This window comes from Pyrgilauda ruficollis, unplaced genomic scaffold, assembly GCF_017590135.1.
Source record: "Pyrgilauda ruficollis isolate IOZ18807 unplaced genomic scaffold, ASM1759013v1 scaffold111, whole genome shotgun sequence".
In the NCBI taxonomy this organism is placed as follows: domain Eukaryota; kingdom Metazoa; phylum Chordata; class Aves; order Passeriformes; family Passeridae; genus Pyrgilauda; species Pyrgilauda ruficollis.
Genome location: NW_024509322.1, coordinates 728,466 through 752,132, shown reverse-complemented (window position 1 = coordinate 752,132; position 23,667 = coordinate 728,466). Strand labels below are relative to the sequence as shown.

At 47.1% G+C, this 23,667-nt stretch overlaps 1 protein-coding gene across 1 annotated transcript in view; it reads left to right on the top strand.

Moving 5' to 3' along the window:
* PLXNA4 (plexin A4) overlaps positions 1–23,667 on the top strand; it is a 443,098-nt gene that overhangs the window by 361,095 nt on the left and 58,336 nt on the right. Inside the window, exons 11-16 of the mRNA XM_041477472.1 lie at positions 487–583; positions 3,565–3,755; positions 7,768–7,919; positions 8,534–8,651; positions 14,327–14,463; positions 16,073–16,240. Coding sequence (XP_041333406.1) covers positions 487–583; positions 3,565–3,755; positions 7,768–7,919; positions 8,534–8,651; positions 14,327–14,463; positions 16,073–16,240 — 863 coding nt within the window. The remainder of the gene's footprint in view (positions 1–486; positions 584–3,564; positions 3,756–7,767; positions 7,920–8,533; positions 8,652–14,326; positions 14,464–16,072; positions 16,241–23,667) is intronic.

Below are 23,667 nucleotides of genomic sequence, written 5' to 3'. Positions count from 1 at the left end.
GTTCTAAGTTGAAAAAAGGTTCAGATCAGATATTAGGAAGGAATTCTTGGCTGTGAGGCTCTGGTTGCCCAGAGCAGCTGTGGCTGCCCCTGGATCCCTGGAAGAGCTCCAGGCCAGGCTGGACAGGGCTTGGAGCAACGTGGGACAGTGGAAGGTGTCCCTGCTCATGGCAGGGGGTGGCACTGGATGATCTTTAAGGTCCCTTCCATCCCCATTCTGGGATTCTATAAATGTTCATCTAATGGATAAATGGCTTTTGTGATGGGCGTGGTTGGAGCTCCACAGCTTTGGGAGCATCCCATAGCATTCTGGCAGGTGCTGCTGATTAGGGAGGGGAGTGACAGCTCCATTTCTCTTGTTCTCCATGCTCAGCACCACCTCTTGCCTCATCCCATCCCCTCCCCACCTCCAGGCACTCTCTAAGTCTGGCTTTGGGGTTTTTTTTTTTTTGTTTGTTTGTTTTGTTTTTTCCTCTCCCACTTTTAGTACTCGTATGAAGGGATGGAGATTAACAGCCTGCCAGTGGAGCTGACAGTTGTGTGGAACGGGAATTTCAACATTGACAACCCAGCACAGAACAAAGGTAAAGAGTTATTTCAACTTGTCCTTGGAAGCGGTAACCTTAGCAACGGGCCCTGGCTCCCTGCACTTAACAAAGCCGCCACCGTCTCCCCGTGCTGGCTGCTGCACACTTGTTCTCTGCACTCTGCAAATTACCAATTTCTGAGTGCTTTGTGCGCCTCCCCCCAGCCCTCCAATTCTCTCATTCCACCTGAGAAACGCGACTCTCCCTCCCACTTGTGTTGCTCTCCCTCTCCCTTCATCGTCTCTGCCTCCCGCTTCTCCCCACAGCCTCGTGTCTGCTTTTCACGCCCCTCCCTCTCCAGGCTTTTTCTCCCCCTCTTTATTTCTCCTGCAGTGATGCTCTTCAAGTTAACATGCCAGGAGAGCGGGCTCTCTGCTCAGAGGCAATTTAGTAATGAGCAGGGGAAGGCAGAAGGGGAGCAGGAAGGCTGCTGCTCTCCAGTGGGAGAATTCTGAGCAAAATAAAATTATGATGATGATAAAAAGGATCTGAAAGCCACCTGTGTTTAACCACCACTGATGGCACAGGTTTGATGTGCCCCTCACAGAGGGGGCTGCACATCCAGCCACAGCCCTGAGGCAGGTTGGGTGTTTCTGGAGATGGATGGTTCGTCTGCATCTTCTTCTTCCTTCTTGTCTTTCCACCATGGAACCTTCCCCCCAGGCAACCCCTCCCCTTGGCTGCCCTGCATTTGCAGCTCACACCTGCAGATTCTCTTCTTCCCACATCATCACCTCTCAGAAATGTCTCCCTCCCTCTCTTTACCTTGTCATGGACACTTCCCACACCTTCTCCCACTCAATCTGTCCCCACAAAGTTCTCCCATGGTGCTGTCACACAGTTCCACACTGTCCTGGTTTGGAAAGCTAGGTGTCTGCTAAGGAAGGCAGGAGCCTCCCCAGAAATGGAAAATGTAAACTCCCTCCCTCCAAATTGTTATAAACTTTAAATTAATAGGGGCTCTCAGGCAAAGGTATGGGAGCAGGAATAACAGGTCTTTATTAGGGAAGAAAATAAAAATAAAACAAACAATGCAGTAAATCAAAACTACACCGACAGAGTCAGAACACAACCTGACACCCTGTGGGTCAGGGTGTTGGTAGCAATCCAACTGGAATTGTGGCTGCAGCCCTCCTGGAGTAGCAGGTGTGGTTCTGTTGGAGTAGGGATCCTGGACAAGGCTGGAGTTTTCCTCTGAAGATCCAGTGGAAGAGGCAGCTGTTCCTCTGAAGATCCTGTGGAAAGGCTGTGCTGATGTCCCAGAATCTCAGATTGTATCCAGGTAGGAATGCTTGGCTCCTGCCCTGGGTGGAGCATCTCCCCATGGGATGCTGGAATTTGATCAGCCATGCAGGGACACTCAGTGGCCATGGACAGCAGAGATCTCCTGGAGGGAGGATTGGCTGTGGGAGAGATAAAGAAAAAACTGCCCCATGAACAGAGAGAGCTGCCCCAGCTCTGACAGGTAGCAAATAGAACACACATTATTTGGCAATCTAGGACAAACACCCACCCTCACGCTGAGGGGTGGTGGGTGAGGTTCCCACCAACACCACATTCAACCTGGAGAGCAACACAGAAGGCAACTCTTCTCCCCGTGACACAGCCCTGTCTGCCCTTCTCCCCCTCTGAATGGCAGAGTTCCGGCAACAAAACCCCAAAACTGTGGCTTTTGAGGGTTAAATCCACTCAACAACAGGCTGGAGACTCCTGCCAAGCCCTGGCACTCAGGCACAGCCTGTGCTGAAAGCGCCACACTGCCTCTGCTCGGAAGCTGTCTCCTTCTCTCCAAGCTGTGCCAAGGTGTTTCCAGGACTCTGCTGATTTCCATGGGCCCAAAGAGTGCCATGGACTGGGAGAACCTTCAACAGTGTGGGCTTGGAGGGCAGAATTTGGACGCTTGCCCCAGTCCTGTTTATTTTTGTGCTACTATAAAATGAACACCCCTAACACGAGGTGATCCACACCAAAAATGTAAATCCTTTTCTTGGGCTGCATTGAGCTATCCTAGGTGATGTGGGAACAAATTAAATCTCATAATCATGATAACCATATTTTAGGACTGTTTGTGCCAGTAATGTAAAACAGACCAGGGGATGAACTCAAGAATCATCTCCTCAGCACAGGCCTTTTTTTTTGGTTATTCCAAGCCAAAATGTTGCAAATAATGACTAGGAAAAAAATCTGGGAAGCAGCACTAGCTGGTGGCTCTCCCAGATGAGTAATTTGGATATTATCATTATGTTTTTGGTCAGGAGGAGAGTTTAGACATGTGCCCATAGAGACACCACATGGAAGCAATGCCACACAGAGGTGACCAAGATGCCACTGCTGTCACATCCAGCATCACCATGGGCTGGGCTGGGAGGCTGAAATGGCAAACTGACCCAAACCTGCTAAATTATCTACAGAGATCCCCACTGGTAGCATCTCAAGCAGAACAACTCAGCAAATTTAAGAAAATCCAATAGAAAACTAAGCCTTGGACTGACCTGCTGAACAAACCTCAGCAGGCCAGACAGAAAATGTTTTAAATAAGAAATAATAAACCTTAAGAACGTGAGCCGAAGACTTCTGACTCCTTCTTTGACAGCTGGGTTAGAAACAAAAGACTTTTAATACATCTCAGGGTCAGCTTAACCAAAAGAAATCCCAAGACCCAGGCATCATTTCCTCCAACCTCCTGCTTGTCATCCCTCACCTTACCTTCTGCTCCCATACCTCTTCCTCTCCCATACCTTATCCCTTGTGTTCTCAGCTTCCAAAAACACCTTTGATGAAGAATGAACAAACAAATTGATTTTATTGCATGAAGGATTTCCATGTTTTTCCCCATATTACTCGCCCCCCTGGAGAGCTGCTGTCCTACCTCTGGCACGAACAGCCCAGAACACTTTCCCCTCTTTCTCCCAGTGCCATCCCCAGCTGCTCTGTGCTGCCTGCATCTCTCAGGCCCGGTGTTTTTGCTGTCCCTGCAGTTCACCTGTACAAGTGCGGGGCCATGCGGGACAGCTGCGGACTCTGCCTGAAAGCCGACCCCGACTTCGAGTGTGGCTGGTGCCAGGGACAGAACCAGTGCACGCTGAAGCAGCACTGCCCAGCCCAGGACAGCCAGTGGCTGGAGCTCTCCAGCACCAAGGGCAAGTGCACCAACCCCAAGATCACGGATGTAAGTCATGGATCTGCGAGAAGCTGGGGGATTCCCTTTCCTTGGTTTGTTTTCCTGGTTTGCGGTTGGGTTGGTGATGGGAAGGTCAGGGCTGAGTTCTGCTGGGTCAGGAAAAGCCTCAGGCACTCTGGGGATGTGAGGCCACAGTGGCTTCAAAGGCAGGAGCAAAACCTGGGGTGACCTTGAGTGTTGGAACCCTGGTTACTGAGAATTCCAGACTTTCTGTGCTGCCAGGCTCTGACCCCCAGGAGAACTCTGCATTGACCTGAGGCTGTGGAGAAGCTTCTAAAATGGAATGACAGAACTGGGATTGTGGGTGTGCAGTTTGAAGAGAAGTGTGTGATATCAGAGGGTGGGAAATTTAGAGTTTAAGGGTTTAGAATACAGTAATATCTATAAAGTAAGCTAGACGTTTTAGGGTGGTGGCTGGTCCTTCTTCTTCACCGTCTTCTTCACCTTCTTCTTCACCTTCTTCTCCATGGGTTTGGGTGGTTTTGTGTAATTGGATAAAAAAGTCCACATTGCAGGCATGGGTGGTTTGGTATTGGGTTAAAAGTAAAAATAATTTAGGTGTCATTTCGTAATTGGACAGTTTATCCTTAAAAGGCCTTGTAGAGACAGAGATAGGACTCCATTTTTTAGTTTGTTAGAGTTCCCTATTGATCGTGTTGACTGGGCCAAAGGAAAAGCTGGAGGAAAGGTTCAAAAAGGAAATAAGAATAGGAAGACCATAAAGACAAGGAGCAGAAGAAAGGAGAAAAGGCAAGGGAGGCAAGTCGGGCCTGAAATCTAAAGGGATTTTTTTTTCTGCTGTCTTAGGATGCCTTTGCCACAATGCCAGACACGTTTTCAGGGTCACAGGACAGGCAGCAGGACAGACCTGAGCCTTGAAAATGAGGTTTCCATCCCTTCCAGCTGCCTCCTGCCTTGAGCACCTCTCAGTCACCAGGCCTTACTCAACATGAGCACCCTTTCGATGTGGCCAGGGCCTGATTTACAAATGGGAAAAGTCAGGAGGGAAATAAAACAGGGAAAACATGGGGAAATGCAAAAGAGGAAAATCCAGCCTCCACAGTGGTGCTTTAATAGGAATAGTTAGGTGGGTTATTTTCCTAGAAAGCAAGAAAGGCTTTTTAAAGTTGTATTTGATTCAGATTCAAAAAGAGTGGGTGTTATGGAAGAGCCCTAATCCAATATCTATGCTTGAACATTTGGGGAGAGCAAAGGCTGGGTTGAATCTGTTTTTCCCAGATGATACTGAAAATAACCCCTTTCTCTGTGTTTTGATCCATCTCCCTGTCATTCACCAGCTTTCAAAGCTCTCTCTGCATTGAACTGTTGGAGTTCAGTTTATTCTGGTGTTTATGGCTCTTTCTGGTGTTTCCAAGGTGAAGGTCTCTACTTTACTTGGATTTATCTGAGACCCCACCTGAACCACCTGAAGCTGTGAAATCAAACCCAGACAGCCAGAAAGGACAGCTAAATAAAACTGAAAATTCAGCTTTGAGTTCTTGAAAATCACTTGGAGCTGGGGGAAACATTTTAAAAATATTTTCAGATTCTCAGATCTTGTGAAACAATGATAGAATTTCGTATGGGGCAGCTGATGGATGATCAACTAAAGCAGAAATCCAAAACACAAGGACCTGGGTGTGCAGAGGTTCTGAAGGTTCACCCACATTTCCCTGCCATACTTTAACCCTAATCCTTCATCTCCAGGCTCATTTTGAAGAGCAAACCCCTCATTCTCCACCCTACAGCTCCAGAGTGCTTCAAATTCTGCTGGCACTTCCTGCAACAACTCTCTGAGCTCAAAGAGATCATTGCAACACTCACTCATGAAATATTCCAGCTGCCTGCTGCAATCCTAAGTAGCTCTTGGAAGGCCTTTTTCTGAGCCATTAGCATGGAAGTAATCTCAAGTGACTGGATATATATTGCAGCTAATGGTAGGTCTGGAGCTGTGGGGTGGGAGCATCCAGAGCCTGGAGAGGAGCCAGGGCTGGATCTCTGCAGGGAAGAACACGTGTACTCACACTTGTAGGGGCACTCACACCCCCTGCAGCACTGATCTCCCCATTTCTGTACCAGCTCTGGCATTTACAGAGCCACTCGGGGAAATTAAGGGACTTAGAGACTCACTGAGCCACAAAAAACCTCCTCTATGAGTGACAAGCAGCAGTTGATATGAGCAGAGACTGGAAATTGGGATGCAGCTCTGGGTCTTTCAGAGGAAGCAGAGGCTTCCTGGCAGCTTTTGTTTTGCTGTCTGGATTTTCCTCTCCAAAACTGACAGGTCTCGTGCCACGTTTTTCACCTATGATAGAACAGGCTCCTCCTCTCTTGCTGTGAAAACAACCTGGCAACACCTTCCTCTTGGTTGAATCTATGGCAGAGCTGTGAAATAGGGTTAAAAAAATCTTCCATGTGACCCTGGGAGAATCCCAGGCCCTCCTGATTTAAGGAAATAAGTGTTTTTTTAAGGAAATAAGTGGGTTTTGAAGCTGGCCTTCATGAATTAAATATTGCCCAGTAAAGGATTCCATGGTGCTGTGTTGGCTGTGCTCTAGGAAGTTTCCTGTTGATGCTTTTTGAGTCACAGCGAGAATTTTTTGAAATCTTGTGCTTTAGGCAGCTTTCCCTTTCCCTTTCCCTTTCCCTTTCCCCTTCCCCTTTCCCCTTTATTCTTTCCCTTTCTTTTTTCTTTCCTGGGAAACCACCACAAATACCTCCTGGTTCCCTGTAGAGTCAGAGATAAGTCACACTCATTGAGGACTCAGTTCACAACACCTAGAATTAATATCCTAAAGTTAATATCCTAAAATTAAATATCCCCTAGGGGCGCCTGGCTCTCCCTCCTTTTATTAAAGGTTGGACCTTCTAAAAATCACCCTTTGGGTGGGAATTACACCAACCCTGGTGCCAGGCTGGGTGCTGGGAGCAGCAGGGCATGGCTGCCTGCCCCAGATTCTCACCTGGCAGAGCCAGGAGCAGGTGGGAATGGCCCTGAGACAGGGAATTCCCCTTTGCTCACGGCAGGGAGAGCTGTGCCAGCCCTGGCAGATGGCAGCCATGGCATCCTGAGCAGGCAGCAGGGAACACCCTGCAAGGGAAGTGTTTGAACCCCTCTCCATGGGCAGTGGCATGGCAAAGTGGGCACGGTGAGGAATTAGAAGGGCAGAATGGAGATAATTAAGGGCCAGCCCCGTGATTCTGGTGTTGTTCCAATGCTCAGGAGACAGTTCCTGTGCAGATTCCCACCTGGATCTGGACAAGGGGGATGGAGCAAGACTCTGTGAGGGTCTGGTGCAGGGCCAGGCTGGGATGCAAACACCATTCCAGCAGCCCCCAGCTTGGCTGGGATGGTTGCTCCTCTTGTGCTGAGACTCAGAGGCTCCACAAATAATCTGTCCATGCTCCTTGTCTGCCCTTCCAACAGCCCCAGCTCTCCCAGGAGGGAAACTGGAGCTCTTTCAGGAAGAGATGTTGGCATAGAGCAGCTGCTGCTGCTGTCTCAGTCACCATCCACCTCCTCCACTCTTAACCCAACACCCTGTTCCTGCTGTGGCTTGGCTGGTTTTTTTTCCAGGTGGACATTTTCAGCTGAATTTCTGATGCATGACCATTACCTCCATGTGCTTTGGGCTGGGAATTTAGGATTTCAAGTGACTGGCCCAGCCCTTTATGTCCTTGTCTTGTCCTTTCTCCCATTTCTCTCCACTGTGTCCCTCTGCTGCCTTTCCATGGCTCACATCTACAAAGAGGAGAGCTCAGCTGCAGCTCCACAAATCCCTACAAAAAATGTTCTACTTACCTCTGGATATTTTGCAAGTAGTTAAAAGATAGTAAATGAGGTCTGGAGCAGAATTTTGCATACTCTGAGTATCTGAAGTAGGTTTGTTCAGCATTTATAAGTGTCCCTAGTGATCCCCAGAAGTTGTCTGTTCTTTCACTTGAGAGGATTCTGGTGCCTGGTTTCATCGTTCTCCTTTCTCTTGGCTTGTTTCCCCAGATCAACCCCGTGACGGGCCCTCGTGAGGGAGGGACCAGAGTGACCATCCGTGGGGAGAACCTGGGGCTGGAATTCCAGGATATCGCGTCCCACGTCAAAGTGGCCGGCGTGGAGTGCAAGCCCCTGGTGGAAGGGTACATCCCAGCAGAGCAGTAAGTGGGGTGTGTGGCAGAGCAAAGGCCACAGCATACCCAGTGACATTCCTTCCTGCAGGGCCTTCCAAGGAATCCATCCGACCTGGGAACTGAGTGGTGGAAGAGGTCATTCCTCATGAACAGCTCGGGATAATCCATTTATTTAATAGTGCAGTTATTACTGTGTTTGGATTGCATATTTAGGTGATCCTCGTGGCAAATGCCCTGAAATTATCCTGGTTTTCACCAAACAGTCACCCCAAAGTGTTCAATTCCAGTTTGGAAGGCAGCAATCCTGAAAAACCTCTTGCTAAATGCAGGAGTGATCATTAAACCTTAGAGCTGCCTCCACCATGCCAGGCTGGAGCCGAGAGGGATGGAGCCAGACCTCAGCCCAACATTTCTCTGTGTATTTAAGTGGATTTACACCACCTCAGCACATGTCCCAGCTAGAAGCCACCACTTTCTAAAGGATGACTTAATCCACAAATTGGATTCTGGATGGGACAGAAGAGGGTAGATTAATTTTCAGTCCATTCCCCTGCACTGTGGGCTCTTAGCTGCAACTCCATCTTAGCAGCACCACCAAACCACCCCTCAAACTCTGCTCCTGGTTGGTATTTTCCCCTCAGGATCGTGTGTGAGATGGGGGAGGCCAAGCCCAGCCAGCACGCCGGATTCGTGGAAATCTGCGTGGCCGAGTGCAAGCCAGAGTTCATGGCCAGGTCTTCTCAGCTCTACTACTTCATGGTAAGTTCCTGAAAAAGTTCTCCTTGGCCCTGAACTCCTTGGCCTTGCTGCTCTTTGCTCCCTCTGTCCGTTGTCCTTCACCACGTTGAGGCTCCGAGCTCTTCGCTGCCGTTCCGGTGCACCAAATTGTTCATTCCATTTCCTTCCAACATCTTGTTCCCAGCAAAAATAGCTGGTCTAATTAAAGTTTTAACAACCTAATAATAGTCCAGGTTATTAGTCCAGTTACAGTTCCATGCAGCTGAGGTCCAAATTAATACAGAAAATTCTCATTAATAGTTAAAAGTGCTGTACAGGAAAGAAAAAAACAAGAGATAAAAAAGGGAAAATTTTCCCTAGTATCTTTTTTTTTTTTTTTTGGGTGTGATGCTCCTGCTACCAACACCCCTTTGGCTGGAGCCACCAGTGTTGTCCAGAAGAAACTTGGGGGCTGTCACTCCTCATTACAACCCCGGGATCTTCAGCAGCCTGAGTGTGATGGTCTTGGTTGGGTTTCTTTCTCCTCCCTCTTGGATTCCCCCAGGTGTTTATTCATCCCATCCACACCAGGAGCACTGGCATCAGGACAGATCCAGCTCAGGCTGCTAGTGAGCTGCAGGATGTGACTGGGGCTCAGTGCTGGTTTTGGATGCTCCGTGATGAAACAAGAGACACCTGCAAGCTTCAGCTTCAGTTCAAGTGCAAACACATGTTGTACACTCAACCTGTGCTTTTTTCCTCCCTTCTGATGATGTTCCTTGTCCAAGAGACCTGATTATTCCTCTAAGGCCCCTTGCTGGGGACATGTAAGCATTGTCTGGCCTTGATCTGTTCAGATCTGTGCAGGTTTGAGATGAGAGGGTCCCTTTGTTCCCATCAAAAGCTCTCGACTCTTGCAAGAGAATGGGTCTCCTCTGAAATTATTCACATGCCTGAGCATTTCTTTATGGTAAAGGGAACTTGTAATGAATGCAAATGTCTTGGATTCCCCCCTCGAGCTACAGAAGTTTCTCTGTTCCCTGCATTTCCCGATGTCACTCAGGTGTTGCGGTGGCGGGGGCACAGAAACACCTTGAGAGAAATCCCCTACCAGGCAGCCAGAAGGGCTCTTTCCAGGACATTACACTTCAACGTGTCACCTTTGCTACTCCTGGAATTACTGTCTGGTTTTGATCATCCGTGTCCATCTGTGACAGCTTTTCCCTCCTTGCTTGCCACCTTCCCGGCTGCCAGGGCACGAGCACGAAGCCACCGGGGTTTTCTCTGCTGAACACCTCGATGCCTTTGTGCTAGACAAAAAAAAAAAAAAACACAAAAAACCCCAAAATACAGACACTCTCCAGCCTGCCCATCATATTCTCTCTCCCGTGTCCGGTGCTTTCACAGTGGGAGCTGTGTTTTTTTGGCTTCCTCAGATTTTTCTGCCAGAGGGCAGAGATGCTGTTGCAGGAATCTCAACGTGCCTTGGCATCCTGCGGCGGTGCGTGGCAGCTTGAAGGGAAAGAAGATGTTTGAAAACCAAGGAAGGACATCACCTGGGAGATAAATGTCACTTCTTGACTCATAGCAAATCTTCTGGAAAATTGGTTTTCGAGAGGCTTGAAGGAAAACTTGGTCAAAGTTGGCCAGTTGGTTCAGCCTTTCCCTGTCTTGCAAGAATTTGAAGAGATGATGGTTTGGACTCAACAGAGTATTTAATTGCAGTGTTTTAAGAAAGAGGTGGCTTAGTTCAGAGATGCCAGAATGGTTCTTCTTCACCTTTCTAACCAGAACTTTTAAATTCAAATAGCTGCTCGTTTGTTTTAAACTCATCTGTGATCAAAACCTGCAAATTGCATTAGAAAGTACAATAAGCCAAGAGGGAAACAAAGCTGAAATGAAATTTATGATGATCTAAATGATTTTTTTTTTGCAGTTCTTCATTTTCTTGCTGTGATTATTGCCCCAGTCTTTCAATTAAAAAAATATTACATTCTCAATTTGGGTGCTGAAGAAAGTTTACCTTTATTCTGGCGTTAGATGAAAATATTGTGTCTCAGTGCAGGTGTTGTGGGCTGCTCCACATTTCTTCTGAGTCTGCTCCTAAAATCCTTGTTTTGGGGAGCATTTCCCATCCATCCCTTTCATCTTTTCCCCTCTTGCTGCTACTGTGGAACCTCTAGAAAGAAAACACAGGTGCACAAGCTGTGTTTGAGTCACATCTTGCTCTTCCTGTGTTCCCAGGAGGAGTGGAATGGGAACCAAGGTCATGACAAGCTCCATGGGGGGCAGTTTAGACCCAGCTCTGATGCTGCTTCTCTGTGGAAAACCTGTGTGCAGGAGATGCTGGAGGAAACAAAGGGTTGGGGAGCTGAGGAAAATAGGTAAAATCCTAGAAAATGTAGAAAATTTCTTGTCCTCTTTCCCTCATTGTCACTCTCCAGCCTATCACTGATCCACAAGACCCTCTGTGCATTTTCCACCACCTTCCACCAGTGAGGAAATGGTGAATAATCTGGAGTTTTGCTGTGAATGTGCTGTGCAATATTCAGGAAGGCCACTGTGAATAATTAGAGGTTGATCACAGCTTTGAAAGCTGAGCTACAAACCCATTTGTAAGACTGGCTCCAGGCACAGCAGGGCTTTGCCAAGGAGCTTTCCTGGTGTGGCTGTGGCCTGTGAGGATCCTCAAAAGGCCATGGCTGCTTTATCTACCCCAAGGAGAGGGCAGGGAACCCACCCAGGGGTGGGACAAAGGTCTTTTGGGTCTTTGACTCAGATGTTCCGCTATGATTTTTGAATCAGATACTGCTGCAGCGCTGCTGTGTGGGCTTTGGGCACCAGGCTGGACATTCCCAACCCATTTTCTGCCAGCTGGGAGCTCACCTCCCAGCATCAGCCATCAAGGTAGCAGGAATTTGTACTGCTGGGGGTGTCCATCACTAAGGGAGCTGCCATCAGAGCTTGAGGTGGTACCCAAAATGTAAAGTAGCAGTACTGAAGTGCATCCTTTGAATTTCCATGCTCTTCCTGCAGTTTTTATCCCATTAAAGGAGAATGGTAGAGAGTATTCCCAGAAAATCACACTCCAGGCTTGGAGAATGGCTGGAATGCTGCCCAGTGGAAAAGGACCTGGTCAACAGTGGCTGAAGATGAGGCCAGGAGTGCCCAGGTGGCCAAGAAGCCAATGGAACCTGGATTGTATCAGGAATAGTGTGGCCAGCAGGACCAGGGCAGTGCCCACCCCACTGTGCTGGGCACTGCTGAGACCCCACCTCAAATCCTGGATCCAGGGAAGGATTTCCCTTCCCTCAGGGAAGGGAACAGAGCTGGGGAAAGGGTCTGGAGCCCCAGGAGAGGCTGAGGGAGCTGGGAAGGGGCTGAGCCTGGAGCAAAGGAGGCTCAGGGGGGCCCTTGTGGCTCTGCACAAGTCCCTGCCAGGAGGGGACAGCCGGGGGGGTCGGGCTGTGCTCCAGGGAACAGGGACAGGAGGAGAGGGAACGGCCTCAGCCTGGGCCAGGGGAGCTCAGGGGGGATTTTTGTGAAAATTTCTTGATGAAAAGGTTGCCAAGCACTGGCACAGGCTGCCCATGGAAAGTGCTCCAGGGAACAGGGACAGGAGGAGAGGGAATGGCCTCAGGCTGGGCCAGGGGAGCTCAGGGGGGATTTTTCTTGATGAAAAGGTTGCCAAACACTGGCACAGGCTGCCCATGGAAGTGGTGGAATCATTGTCCCTGGAAGTGTTCAAGGTGCTTAGAGAGGTGCTTTAGTTGTGGCCTTGCCAGTGCTGGGTTAATGCCTGGACTTGCTGATCTTAGGGGTCTTTTCCAACCTCAAAAATTCCGTGATTCTAGGTATAAAACCAGCTTGCAAGCCATCAGGTGAAAACCAGACAGGTTTAAACACAGAAAGTGCCCAGCTCTGACAACAGCTCCTTTTACAGAGCTGTAAGTCTGGTTTTCATGTTCTCCCCTTCCTCCAAGAGCTGCATTTAGAATAGGAGCAAAATGGAAAAATGGAAATGTTGCCGCTGTTTTTCAAAATGATTAAACCAGGGGGGCCTGGGAACAGAGGTGGCTCTGTGTGTGTGAGAGTGGGAGCTGTGGTGTGTGTCAGGTGGTTTTATAAACATGGATTAATGGTCTCCAAAGCTCAATAAGGTGACTGCGTGATGTACCTGCTCGCTCAGAGGAGCTGAGAGCTTCAAGCACTTGTGTCATCATTCTTAAAGAGAGGGGGAAAGAAATAATCTTCATTTAAATGCATATAGTAGCTTTTCACTTGGGACTGAATGGAAAGTTTTTCTATTAAAATGCAAATGAAAGAATAAACTGTAACACCAAATTTCTCCCTGAATATTGATGTCTCCTCTCTGCATTGTGGTAACAGGGTGATCTGTGCCTTCAGAGCGCGAGTATTTTATCTTGATTTGGGGAAGAAGGGAGGGTAGCAAGGTAAGAAAAAGAGTTTTGAGATTTGGGGCCTCTAAAGGAAATGTGCCCCTTTTTTATATATTAACACAACGCTGTGTTAGGCTGGGAAAAGAGGCTCAGAAAATCAGCAGGAAAAGGGAAAAGGTGTTCAAGTGCTGCTTCTGTGGCTGTGGCATTTCAGAGAAGCACCACCACCACGTGTCAGTGCAGGACAGCTCGAGGCTGTGTCAAATCCAAGTCAGATAAGAGAAAGATTTAGGGTCATGTGTGGGAATTTTGCACAAGGACAGGTCCAGGCTAGACATCAGCAGGAATTTCTTCATGGAGAGGGTTGTTGAACATTGGAACTGAAGCAGGAGCTGATGGAATCCCATCCCCAGACATGTTCAAAGAACAGCTGGATGAGCTCTGTTCTGGTTGTCAAGGTGGGGATGGGGCACAGGTTGGACTCTTTGACCTTGGAGGTCTTTCCCACCCTCAGTGATTCTGGGATCCTCTGTGGGAGAGGCAAGAGCAAACTCAGATGTTCTACTGAGCCACAGCTCTCCTCCATCCAAGGGGGAATGGGTTCCCACTGCCAGAGGGCCAGGTTAGAGGAATATTGGGAAGGAATTGTTCCCTGTGAGGGTGGGGAGGCCAAAGAAGCTGTGCCTCATCCCTGGCAGTGCCCAAGGCCAGGCTGGACAGGGCTTGGAGCAACCTGGGACAGTGGAAGGTGTCCCTGCCCATGGCTGGGGTAGGACTGGCTGATCTTCAAGGTCCCCTCCCACCCAAACTATCCTGTGATTCTGAGAATCAATGAAGTTGAGTGATCTTCTCAAAACCAAACAATTTTCATCACTTGCGAGTTCCACAGTTGGGAGGTGGAGATTCCCCATTAAGATGCAACCAAACCAGTTCACTGCCTGAGTTATCCTGCAGAGCTGGTGGTGTGTGACAGCAAAGAGACCCCTGGGCTGTGCCAAACAAGCAGTGGAGATGAGAGGCTGTGACCCAAGGTGCTCCAGGCATGGACCTGTCTTTGTAGGAATATTTCTGAGTGGGTACAAGGGCAGATCTCATTTTGGAGTGAGAACAGACTGGGGTTGGATCTGAACTCATCCCACCAAACCTGGCATTCAAGCAAAGGGTCTCTGACAGGTCTGGTGTCACCCCAGGCTCCTTTATCAGCCAGATGCGGCCAGCTTCTTGATTAATCCTTGGGGGTGCCTCCCTCTCTCCAGCACTAACAGGAGGGGGAAGGCCCCTCTGCTGTGTCTCCAACACCTCCCTTTGCCTCCACAGACTCTGACCCTCTCTGACCTGAAGCCGAAGCGAGGACCAGTGTCGGGTGGCACCCAGGTGACAATCACAGGCAACAACCTGAATGCTGGCAGCAATGTCATTGTGACCTTTGGGAGACAACCCTGCCTCTTCTACAGGTACAGATGAGCCCTCCCTGCTGCTCATGCCTGAGTGTGAAAGATTAAATGCCAGTTAAAGTCAGGAAACTTCTCCTGCAGCTCTGACACCTTGTCCCTCAAGTGCCTCCTTTGCTCGTGGCCACATCTATGCTGCAACAGGACTTGTGCATTCTGCACCATGCACAGCCTTGCTGGGCAAGTTTTGGGGAGAGAAAATAGGATTTATTTCATTGTTTTCCCTGGTATTTGATGTGCTTTTTCCCGTGGCCTCTTGTCAGATTTCAGTACAATTCTCCACGGTCCTGCGCTCTGCTACTTGCTCTGGGAGTGCGTCGTTTAAAAGATTCATTTTCATGTCCCTGCTTTAGTAGAGGTGACAAAGAAAATCTGACAACATCAGTTCGAAGTACTAAACCACCTCCCTTTTATCCCAGAATAGTCCTGTAGTGCTAAGAAATGGATGATTTGCAACATTTCAGCTCTGTGTTGGCTCCTGCTCAATGGCGCTTCAGAGAGGCTTAATGTCACTGTTACCTGCTGGATGTTCCCTGATCCCTGTGAGAATGAGTCTGAATCCCATTCCCAGGGGCTCCTGCAGCTCCAAACTACCCAGAGCAACACATTTTGCTGCCAGTGGAGATGGGGGCTGAAGATGAAGTTGGCACATTTCTCCCAAATATGTCCTTGGCAGAGGAAAAGCTCATTCACAGGAGACCTGGGAGCACTGCCCTGGGGCAATGCCCTTCCCTCTCCTGGCTGTGGGGATCCTCTTTAGCAGCCTGTCATGACTGTGGAGCAATCCAGCATCCAAAATTCAGCAGGGTGAAGTCACAGGCTGTGATTTGAAATGCCAAGTGGGAGCCACAGCTGCTTGGAGATGCTCACTGAAGACTGGGGAATTTCAGGAGGGATTGAGCACTCTCTTTTGGGGGAATTTAAAGGGCACCTGGAGGGTGCAGTCATTGGAGGCGACTTACACCCCCATTTTAGGGGTATAAGGTGAGGCTGCATCACAAATCATGGGACTGAGAAGTCTGAGAATGTTTGGTGCCCAGATTTTGATCCATTTTGAAAGGAATGCAGACCTGGAGCTGCGTTTGAGCCCTGCCAAAAAGGAAAGGTTTATGCAGAATCCTCTTTAATCATAAAATGTTCCCACTATATTAGCACTTTCAGAGGTCCCAGGCATGCTGCAAACTGCACTTAAACAAGACTTACAGTCCTAATGCAAAGTAAACTTTATGATCCCAGACTGCAAAGCTGAGGTGCAAACACCCCTTTTACGAGCTGCTGCTGCACATGTCTGCAGGCAGGAAGGAAACATCCATCAAATATTTAATCACAGAGAAATACTTCTGGAGAGAGGCCTGGTTTGGGCTGCCCTTGGGGTTCAGATTTTACTCTGAGTCCTGAGAGATGAGGGCTCTTGTGGTTTTATTTAAACCAGTGAAAAGGCAATGCCACTTCCCCAGAGACTGCTACAGGAACACAAATGGCTCACACTGAGTTCCACATCTTCAGTGCATAGGTTTGGGCAACAGAACATATGAATAAATAGTTGGGCTCTTTTTGGCACCATTTTGCTGCTGGTAGCACCTGGTTCACATTTCCTTTGTCCTCCTCCCAGGAGATCCACCAAGCACATTGTCTGTAACACCACGGCCTCCTATGAAGGCTTTGAGAAGGTGAAGGTGTCCGTGAGAGTGGACAAAGCCAAGATCCATCAGGAGCTGCACTATGAATATGTAGAGGATCCCACCATCCTGAGGATCGAGCCTGAGTGGAGCATCTTCAGGTGAGTATCCCAGGAAAACCCTTCTCCCAACTTCCATGGTTTTTTAAAGGTTTTTTTTAAAGGAGCACTGCCCTCATAACTTTGGTCCTTGGTGTAGAAAACTGATTTCCAAGCATTGTATCCACCAAGAATTTGTGCAGAGATACTTTCCGGAGCCAATAAATCCTCAGGGTGGATTAGAGTGAGGTGACACTGAATCATCAGTGTTTGTAAATATATATATGTAAATATATATATATATAGGGTTTTTTAGAACAATTTGGTTTTAGGGGAAAGCAGCTTCACAGCCATTTTGGTTGTTATTATCTCTAGTAATATGAAAACACAAAAAGCCTAAAAATATTGCATAAGAAAATGGGTAAGAAATAAAAGGAAAGGATGAGAGTAGAAAGACTGCACCACTCATAGGCATCACAAAACTTGGTCATTGCAATTTCTCTGCCTGTTGGTTGAAGTGATGGTCACAGACTGGATCCATCAGATGACAGGGGACATCCCAAAGAAATTATGAGCAAAATCCCCAGAACACAACCTCTGTTGGGTTTATACTCAGGTGGGAACACCCAGCGGGGAGTTTCCCACTGGATGATGGAAAGCTGTGGATCAGGGACATCTGGATGATGGAATGTGGTGGTTCACAAGTTTTTGACACCTTCTAAGTCGACACAGCTGCCTCTTGCACCAGCCCAGCTGTCTCCATGATGTCCCATCATGGCCCAGCAGCAGAGTGAGCACCTCCAGGGGCTCTGTGTGATTGTCCCAGCACTGCCCTGGGCACATGCAGGAGATCCTTTGAATCAATCCCTGCTTTATTCTGTAATTTTGTCCAGCCTCTGTTCTAGGTCAGCTTTTCCAAGGCATCACACTTGATAAGGACAAAGTTCCCACCTCCCAGGTTTCACCTCTTTCCGTATCTGGTCCAACACCAGCTGCAGCCTGAGCTGGGCTGTACTTGCCCCTGGCACCTGGGTGGGTGCTTTGCCCATGGCAGCTTCTCCTGAGTGTTTGAGCCACCAGACATCCCAATGTCTCTTCTAGAATCACATTCTTCTCCCTAGGCCTGGGAGGACTGGACAACAGTATCACATTTATCTCATCCCAAATCCCCTCCAAACTCCAAATTCTGTTTGTAGGTGTATTTGGGGAGGGGTGGCTTCGGTAATCACAGACGAGCAGCTGCTTCTTTGCAGTTTGCTACAGTGGGCAAAAGCCTTCCATGATATTAGTGATATTTAAGCCATGAACCATTTAATTTTCTCACCGTTTGCAAGCTGCAATTCCTACCTTTCCCACAGCCTTCATGGACTTGAAATTCCTATATTACTCACAGCCTTCATGGACTTGAAATTTCTACATTTTTCATAGCCTTCATGGACTTGAAATTCCTACAATTCCCACAGCCCTAATGGACTTGAAATTCCCACATTTCCCACAGCCCTCATGGACTTGATGCCTCAGGACTAAGCACTGCCTGCTTGGCCACGGTGCCTGAAAGCCCCAGGGCTCTGTCCTGAGATGAAACACAATGGGAGCCCTGCTCCCTGCCCTATCCAAGAGCCTTTCTCCTCGTTAGGGATCCCTTTTTCTCTTCACCCCCTTGATGCTGCTTTGGTGAATTCACAGGGTTCAGATGAAGGTGCCTGAGAGCAGCGTTTGCCCTGGTTGTGGAAAGCATCAAAGTGATACCCAAACTCTCAGAAGCCTGGAGAAATGGCCTCAGGAAGGGAGAAATTGGTCATTAAATGCACTGGTATTTCCTTGAAAAGATACAAAATAAGGAATCTTCGTCTCCCCTCATTCATCCATGGCAGCTCTCTGCTTCCCTGTCAAACTGGATTGATTGGAGTCCCTGGGGATTAGGAGCAGGTCTTGTAAATCCCCCCATTTCAGCTCCCATCCCAAAGATGTTTTCACAAATCAATTAGTCCCTTTAATTACTGTGAGGGAATTTACTGATTTAGCCGGATTGAGTCTTCGCACATTGGGCTTGGAGCTTTAATGTCAGGATTTTCCATTTGGGGCTTTTATTTCCACTCAGAGTCCAGGTTATCAGTGAAATGAGAAATCACTTTACTCCCTTATAGAGCGAGTTCAGTGCTGCTTAAAAGGTGCAAGATTGACAGGCTAGGAGAGTGGATTCCTGAAAATCACCTGGAAAGCTGCAGCACAGGGACCTTCTTCTTCCTCCTCTTCTTCCTCTCTGGCCTCAGGTGTGGCTGGGAGGTGAGGAGTTCTCCACAGCTGCTTGCTCCTTGGTTTCCCTGCTGAAGCTGCCAGGCAGAGGTGAAGGAGCAGCCAAGGAGATGCCTCAGGTGGGTTAGCAAAGCCTGGAGGTGCAGGGACTCTGTGTCCCACGGCTGGATGGATGGAATCTCCCATCCCAAATCCCATAAAAATGGAAATAAGGCTGAGGTGTTTGTTTAGGGGGTGCTAGATGATTTGTGGGGTGTGTAGCTGCTGGGATGGACGGCAGGGACTGCACATGTCTCGTCACTCATGGAATTATTAAGGCTGGAAAAGACCTCTGAGATAATTGTCTCCAATTCTTTACCCAGCACTGACAGGCTGGGATGGACAGCAGGGACTGCACATGTCTCGTCACTCATGGAATTATTAAGGCTGGAAAAGACCTCTGAGATTCTCCAATTCTTTACCCAGCACTGACATGTTCACCACCAAAATGTGTCCCCCATCCACACAGCTTTTGAACAATTCCAGGGATGATTGGAGCATTTCCAGGGATGGAGCATTTTGGGTTACAATCTCTCTCCCCTTTGCTTTCTTCATCTGAAATCAGGAAGCACCAACTTGAGCATTTTTTACCAGACCTTCCCAATTTCATCCTCCTGCTTAAGCACTTTGAGTCACTCCAAAGGTGCACAACCCTGGAGAGAGAAGATGGAATATCCAGGATTACCACAGGGGTTTGGGGTGTCAGGGACAGTTTTAGGTGCTATAACTGTGGGGCTGAGCTGTTCCCAGGGAGAGAAGATTGCCTCTAAACCAGCTTTGCAAAACCAGTGGATGAATGCACCAGGCCTGGCTTAAAACCCTTATTTTTCAAAACAATAAAGAAAAGATTACTGCTAATTTATTTCAATAGCCAAAAAAAAAAAAAAAAAAAGGGTCACACTGGGCTGGCAAGTAAATAAAATTTTATGAAGCTCCATTAATGCTTTTGATCTGGGTTTGATTTGAGTTACATCCAGCAATTACCTGAGTCTGCAGGCAGAAAATGATACTCAGGGTCTTTTGGGGCAATAAACTGTTAAATTCTGAGGGCTTTTGGCACTTCTGTTATTTTGTTGGGCAGCAGCAGGTCTCCAGGCTCTGCTCCCACCTGGCTGAGCATCCAGATGCAGGCACAAATACCACTGGCTGGTGATTTTCAAGGCAAGAAACAGTTTTCTTTCCTTTATTTTCGAACCAGAGAGGGTTTGAGGGTGATTTTGTGTCTTCAGCAAACAAAAAACTGCTTTACCTTTTTTCTTTCCGTCTCTCTGGTCAGGTGCTGTGGCTGCATTTATTAGCTGTGGTCTGAGCCTGCAAGCTCAGATTCCAACCCAAACAGAGGATTTTTAAAAATGGGTGGGTTTAAAACTGTGTGCACAGATTTGGTTGATTAAATAAAAGGATTTGTCTTTATATAGACACACATACCTGTAGGTGTGTTCACACATCGGATTTTTGTGCAACACGTAGAACTTTCAGCCAAGTAAAGATATAAAATCCCTTCTGGTTTGAATCTGCAGAGATTAATTATATTAGTAATGATTTTATTATTAAATGACATAATAATAGCAATAAAATTATATTTTTATGATTAATATAAAGGCTCACAGCCAAAATTGAGAAGATCCAGGACAGTGGAGAAAGAACAATTTGGTTTATACACTTCTGGGTTTTGAAGAATTCTCTCTGGATAATGTCAGGAATCTTTACAGGGAAGCTGAATTTTGGAGAGAGGATAGTTTTTTCTCTAAAGCAGGTCTCTTCTAAGATGTGTGACTTCATCAGGATCCCTTGTGCATTCAAAAAAACTCATCCAGATCTTATGGAAACAACAAAATGTGCATTTGCCCTGTAAAATTTCCCATTAGAAATTTCCCGTTATAATTGATATTTCAGAGAGAAAAAAACTTGAGACACTCTGCAAAACTCAGGGTCAAATATTGCCCTAACCTTGGACCAGTCCAGGCCTTGAGGGAAAGTCCATGAGGAGCCTCCCAGAGAAGCTGCAAGATGTGGTTGTGCCAACTCTGTCTGGGGTTGGCAGAAACCTTTGGTTCTGCCAGAAACTCTTTGGTTTGGATTTTCATTTTCCATTTGGGGCTTTTAAAAGCCCCAGATGGAAAACCCAGAAGCTCTTTGGTTCATCAGTGTGGGCGCCACTGGAGGGGCTGGAGCAGAGCTCACCCAAACCTGGCAGCTCTTCTGTGCATCTTTGCATTCACTCCTGCCTCCCCAGCTGATTAATAATGGAAGATAAATCAGGAACACTGAAAACAAAGGTCAGAAACAGGGGGGATTTGCTGCCTTCTTCCTCCCAGGGTGTTTATTCTCTGGTGCTTTCTCATTTATAATGCACGCGCCTCACCTTTCCTGCACGTGCAGCTATACCTGCAGGCAGGAAAGGGATTCTGAGCTTTCTTTTCACAACCCCATTGATTTCCTCCCCTTCCCAGCAGGAAATAAACTGCATCCTGCACAGTTTCCAAAGGGAGTTATAGAGGCAGCTGCTGAAACTGCTGAGAGCACTCCTCGCTCTGGGAAACCCTCAGAGATGGGGCTGTGTGCTGATGGCAATTCTTCCTCCTGTCCTGGCTGTGTGAGCCCTGACAGGTGAAGGTTTTGCTTTCTTGGACAGCTCTTCTCCTTTCAGCCCTGGGTCACTCTGTCCCCACTTCACTGTGACAGCAGAGCTCACCCTGACAGATCAGAGCTGCTTTGTAGCCATGATATTTTATGAAAAAATCCTTTGCTAGGATTCTCCTCCTATTCTAGCTGAGAAGCCTCAGAAAAGAAATGCAAACAATTAACTATCTGATGGCTGTGGAGTGTGGTCTGGACATTGTTTGCCAACAGGTGCACCTGTGATTGGTGCATGTTGGTTGTTTCTAATTAATGGCCAATCACAGTCAGCTGGCTCAGGCTCTCTGAGAGTCACAAGCCTTTGTTATTGATGCCATTCCTGTCTTTTCCAGCCTTCTGATGAATCCTTTTCTCTCTATTCTTTTTAGTATAGTTTTAGTACATCATTTTAATATAATATATATCTCATAATATAACAAATCAGGCTTCTGAAACACAGAGTCAAGATTCACATCTCCTCACACGGGGCAACGACCATACTGCCTCAATTTGGGATGGCCAGAGCTGCCTGTGGTGAACCCTTCTCCTTAATGTGGTGCTCAGAGCCAGCCCTGTGAAGCCTGGGAGTGTTCCTTTGCAGTTTCCTTCCTCCTTCCCCTGCATTCCCTGAAGTCCCAGAGTTGCTGGCTGCAGCTGGAAGAGGCAGGGGAAAGGAGAGAAGGGTGTTTCTGAGAGCTTTTCCTTGTGGTGACACCAACTGCAGGGAGTGAGGAGGGCTCCAGCCACATCTCCCCATAAAAGTGAGAAAATCCAGCGGATGCCTGTGTGTGGTGGCTTTTTGTTGGGCTTTTGAAGCTCCCCTGATGGGGCAAAACTTTTTTTTAACAGGTCTGTGTTAGGATTAAGAGACATACAAGACTTTTCTTGGTCTGAGGTTGTTTATTTGTCTTATCAGAAGTTTGGTACATTGTTTGTAGTAGACTTAGTGTGCAAGAAAGTACAGAAAAATTGTTATAAGATGTACAGTTTTAAGGTCTTTTAAAGCTGTTTTATCTAATTTACTCTTAAAACATACTTTATTTCTACCTTTCTACTAATAACTAATCTTTTATCTATTTATATAATTTCTACACTACAATTTCTCACAACTAATCACTTTATACTACTAACACTATATAAAAAAAATTCAAACACTTAAAATCTTCTATCTTATCTCCTATCTACTTCTAAAATCCTAAAACTCTAAATTTTTCACCCTATAACAAACTACACTATTATTTATTTTATACACTTATAAATTCAAATCTATCCTAAAGTCTTGAAAACCTTCTCCATAAACAAAAATTAAATATTTCCCTAAAAATCAAAACGCCTGAAAACAAATGAAAAAATATTCCCTGTACCCTAAATTCCAACACCTGTGGGCTGTGGCTTGTGGGAGCTGGCTTTCTCAGGAAATTTGCCTTGGAGCAAGGGGAATCAGAAACACAAACTGGGAATCTCTGTTATCACTTTATACTACTAACACTATATAAAAAAAATTCAAACACTTAAAATCTTCTATCTTATCTCCTATCTACTTCTAAAATCCTAAAACTCTAAATTTTTCACCCTATAACAAACTACACTATTATCTATTTTATACACTTATAAATTCTAATCTATCCTAAAGTTTTAAAAACCTTCTCCACAAACAAAAATTAAAACAAATATTTCCCTAAAAATCAAAACGCCTCAAAACAAATGAAAAAATATTCCCTGTACCCTAAATTCCAACACCTGTGGGCTGTGGCTTGTGGGAGCTGGCTTTCTCAGGAAATTTGCCTTGGAGCAAGGGGAATCAGAAACACAAACTGGGAATCTCTGTTTGTGTTGGATCCTGATCTACCACCACTGGCCACCACGTGGAATCCAGGCCAGTGCCTGATGCACACCAAAGCTGAAGAGTTGGGCTCAGTTTCTTCTAATTGCTGCAGGACTGGGTTCCCTGGTGGCACCAGAGAGTTCGCTGAAGTGACATTGCCATGTTCAGGGTGAGGTTTGATAGCAGGTTAGATATGGGGCTGTAGACCTCAACCCAGACTGCTCAAGAGCTGTTTCCATGGGACTGTGTCTGTGAGGGCTGTTTGGCTTGGGCCCTGGAACAGCTCCCCAGGGAATGGCCACAGTCCCAAGGCTGCCAGGAGTGTTTGGACACCACTCTCAGGGATGCCCAGGGGGGAATGTTGGGATGTCTGTGCAGGGCCAGGAGCTGGACTAGATGACTGTGAGTTCCAATTCAGGATATTTTAAAATTCTGTGACTGATTGAGGTGATATAGGAGATACAGCCTGGACCATTTTAAATACCTTGTGTTAAATCTCCACTGCTCTTCTCATCCCCAAGGCTTGTGATTACTGAATTCTGACAATGAGAACCACCCAGATGTGGTATTCACATTCTCTGAACAGAGAGAGACATAATTCTCTCTCCCAGCATTTTTCCTGGAGAAGGCAGTGAGAAGCTCAGAGAAGAAGAGAAAACAATTCTTAATCTCTACTTGCTGCTCCTGTTGTTTGGCACATGTGGAATGTGTTATGGAGATTGTTTACCGAGAGTGATTTGTTAATTAGACT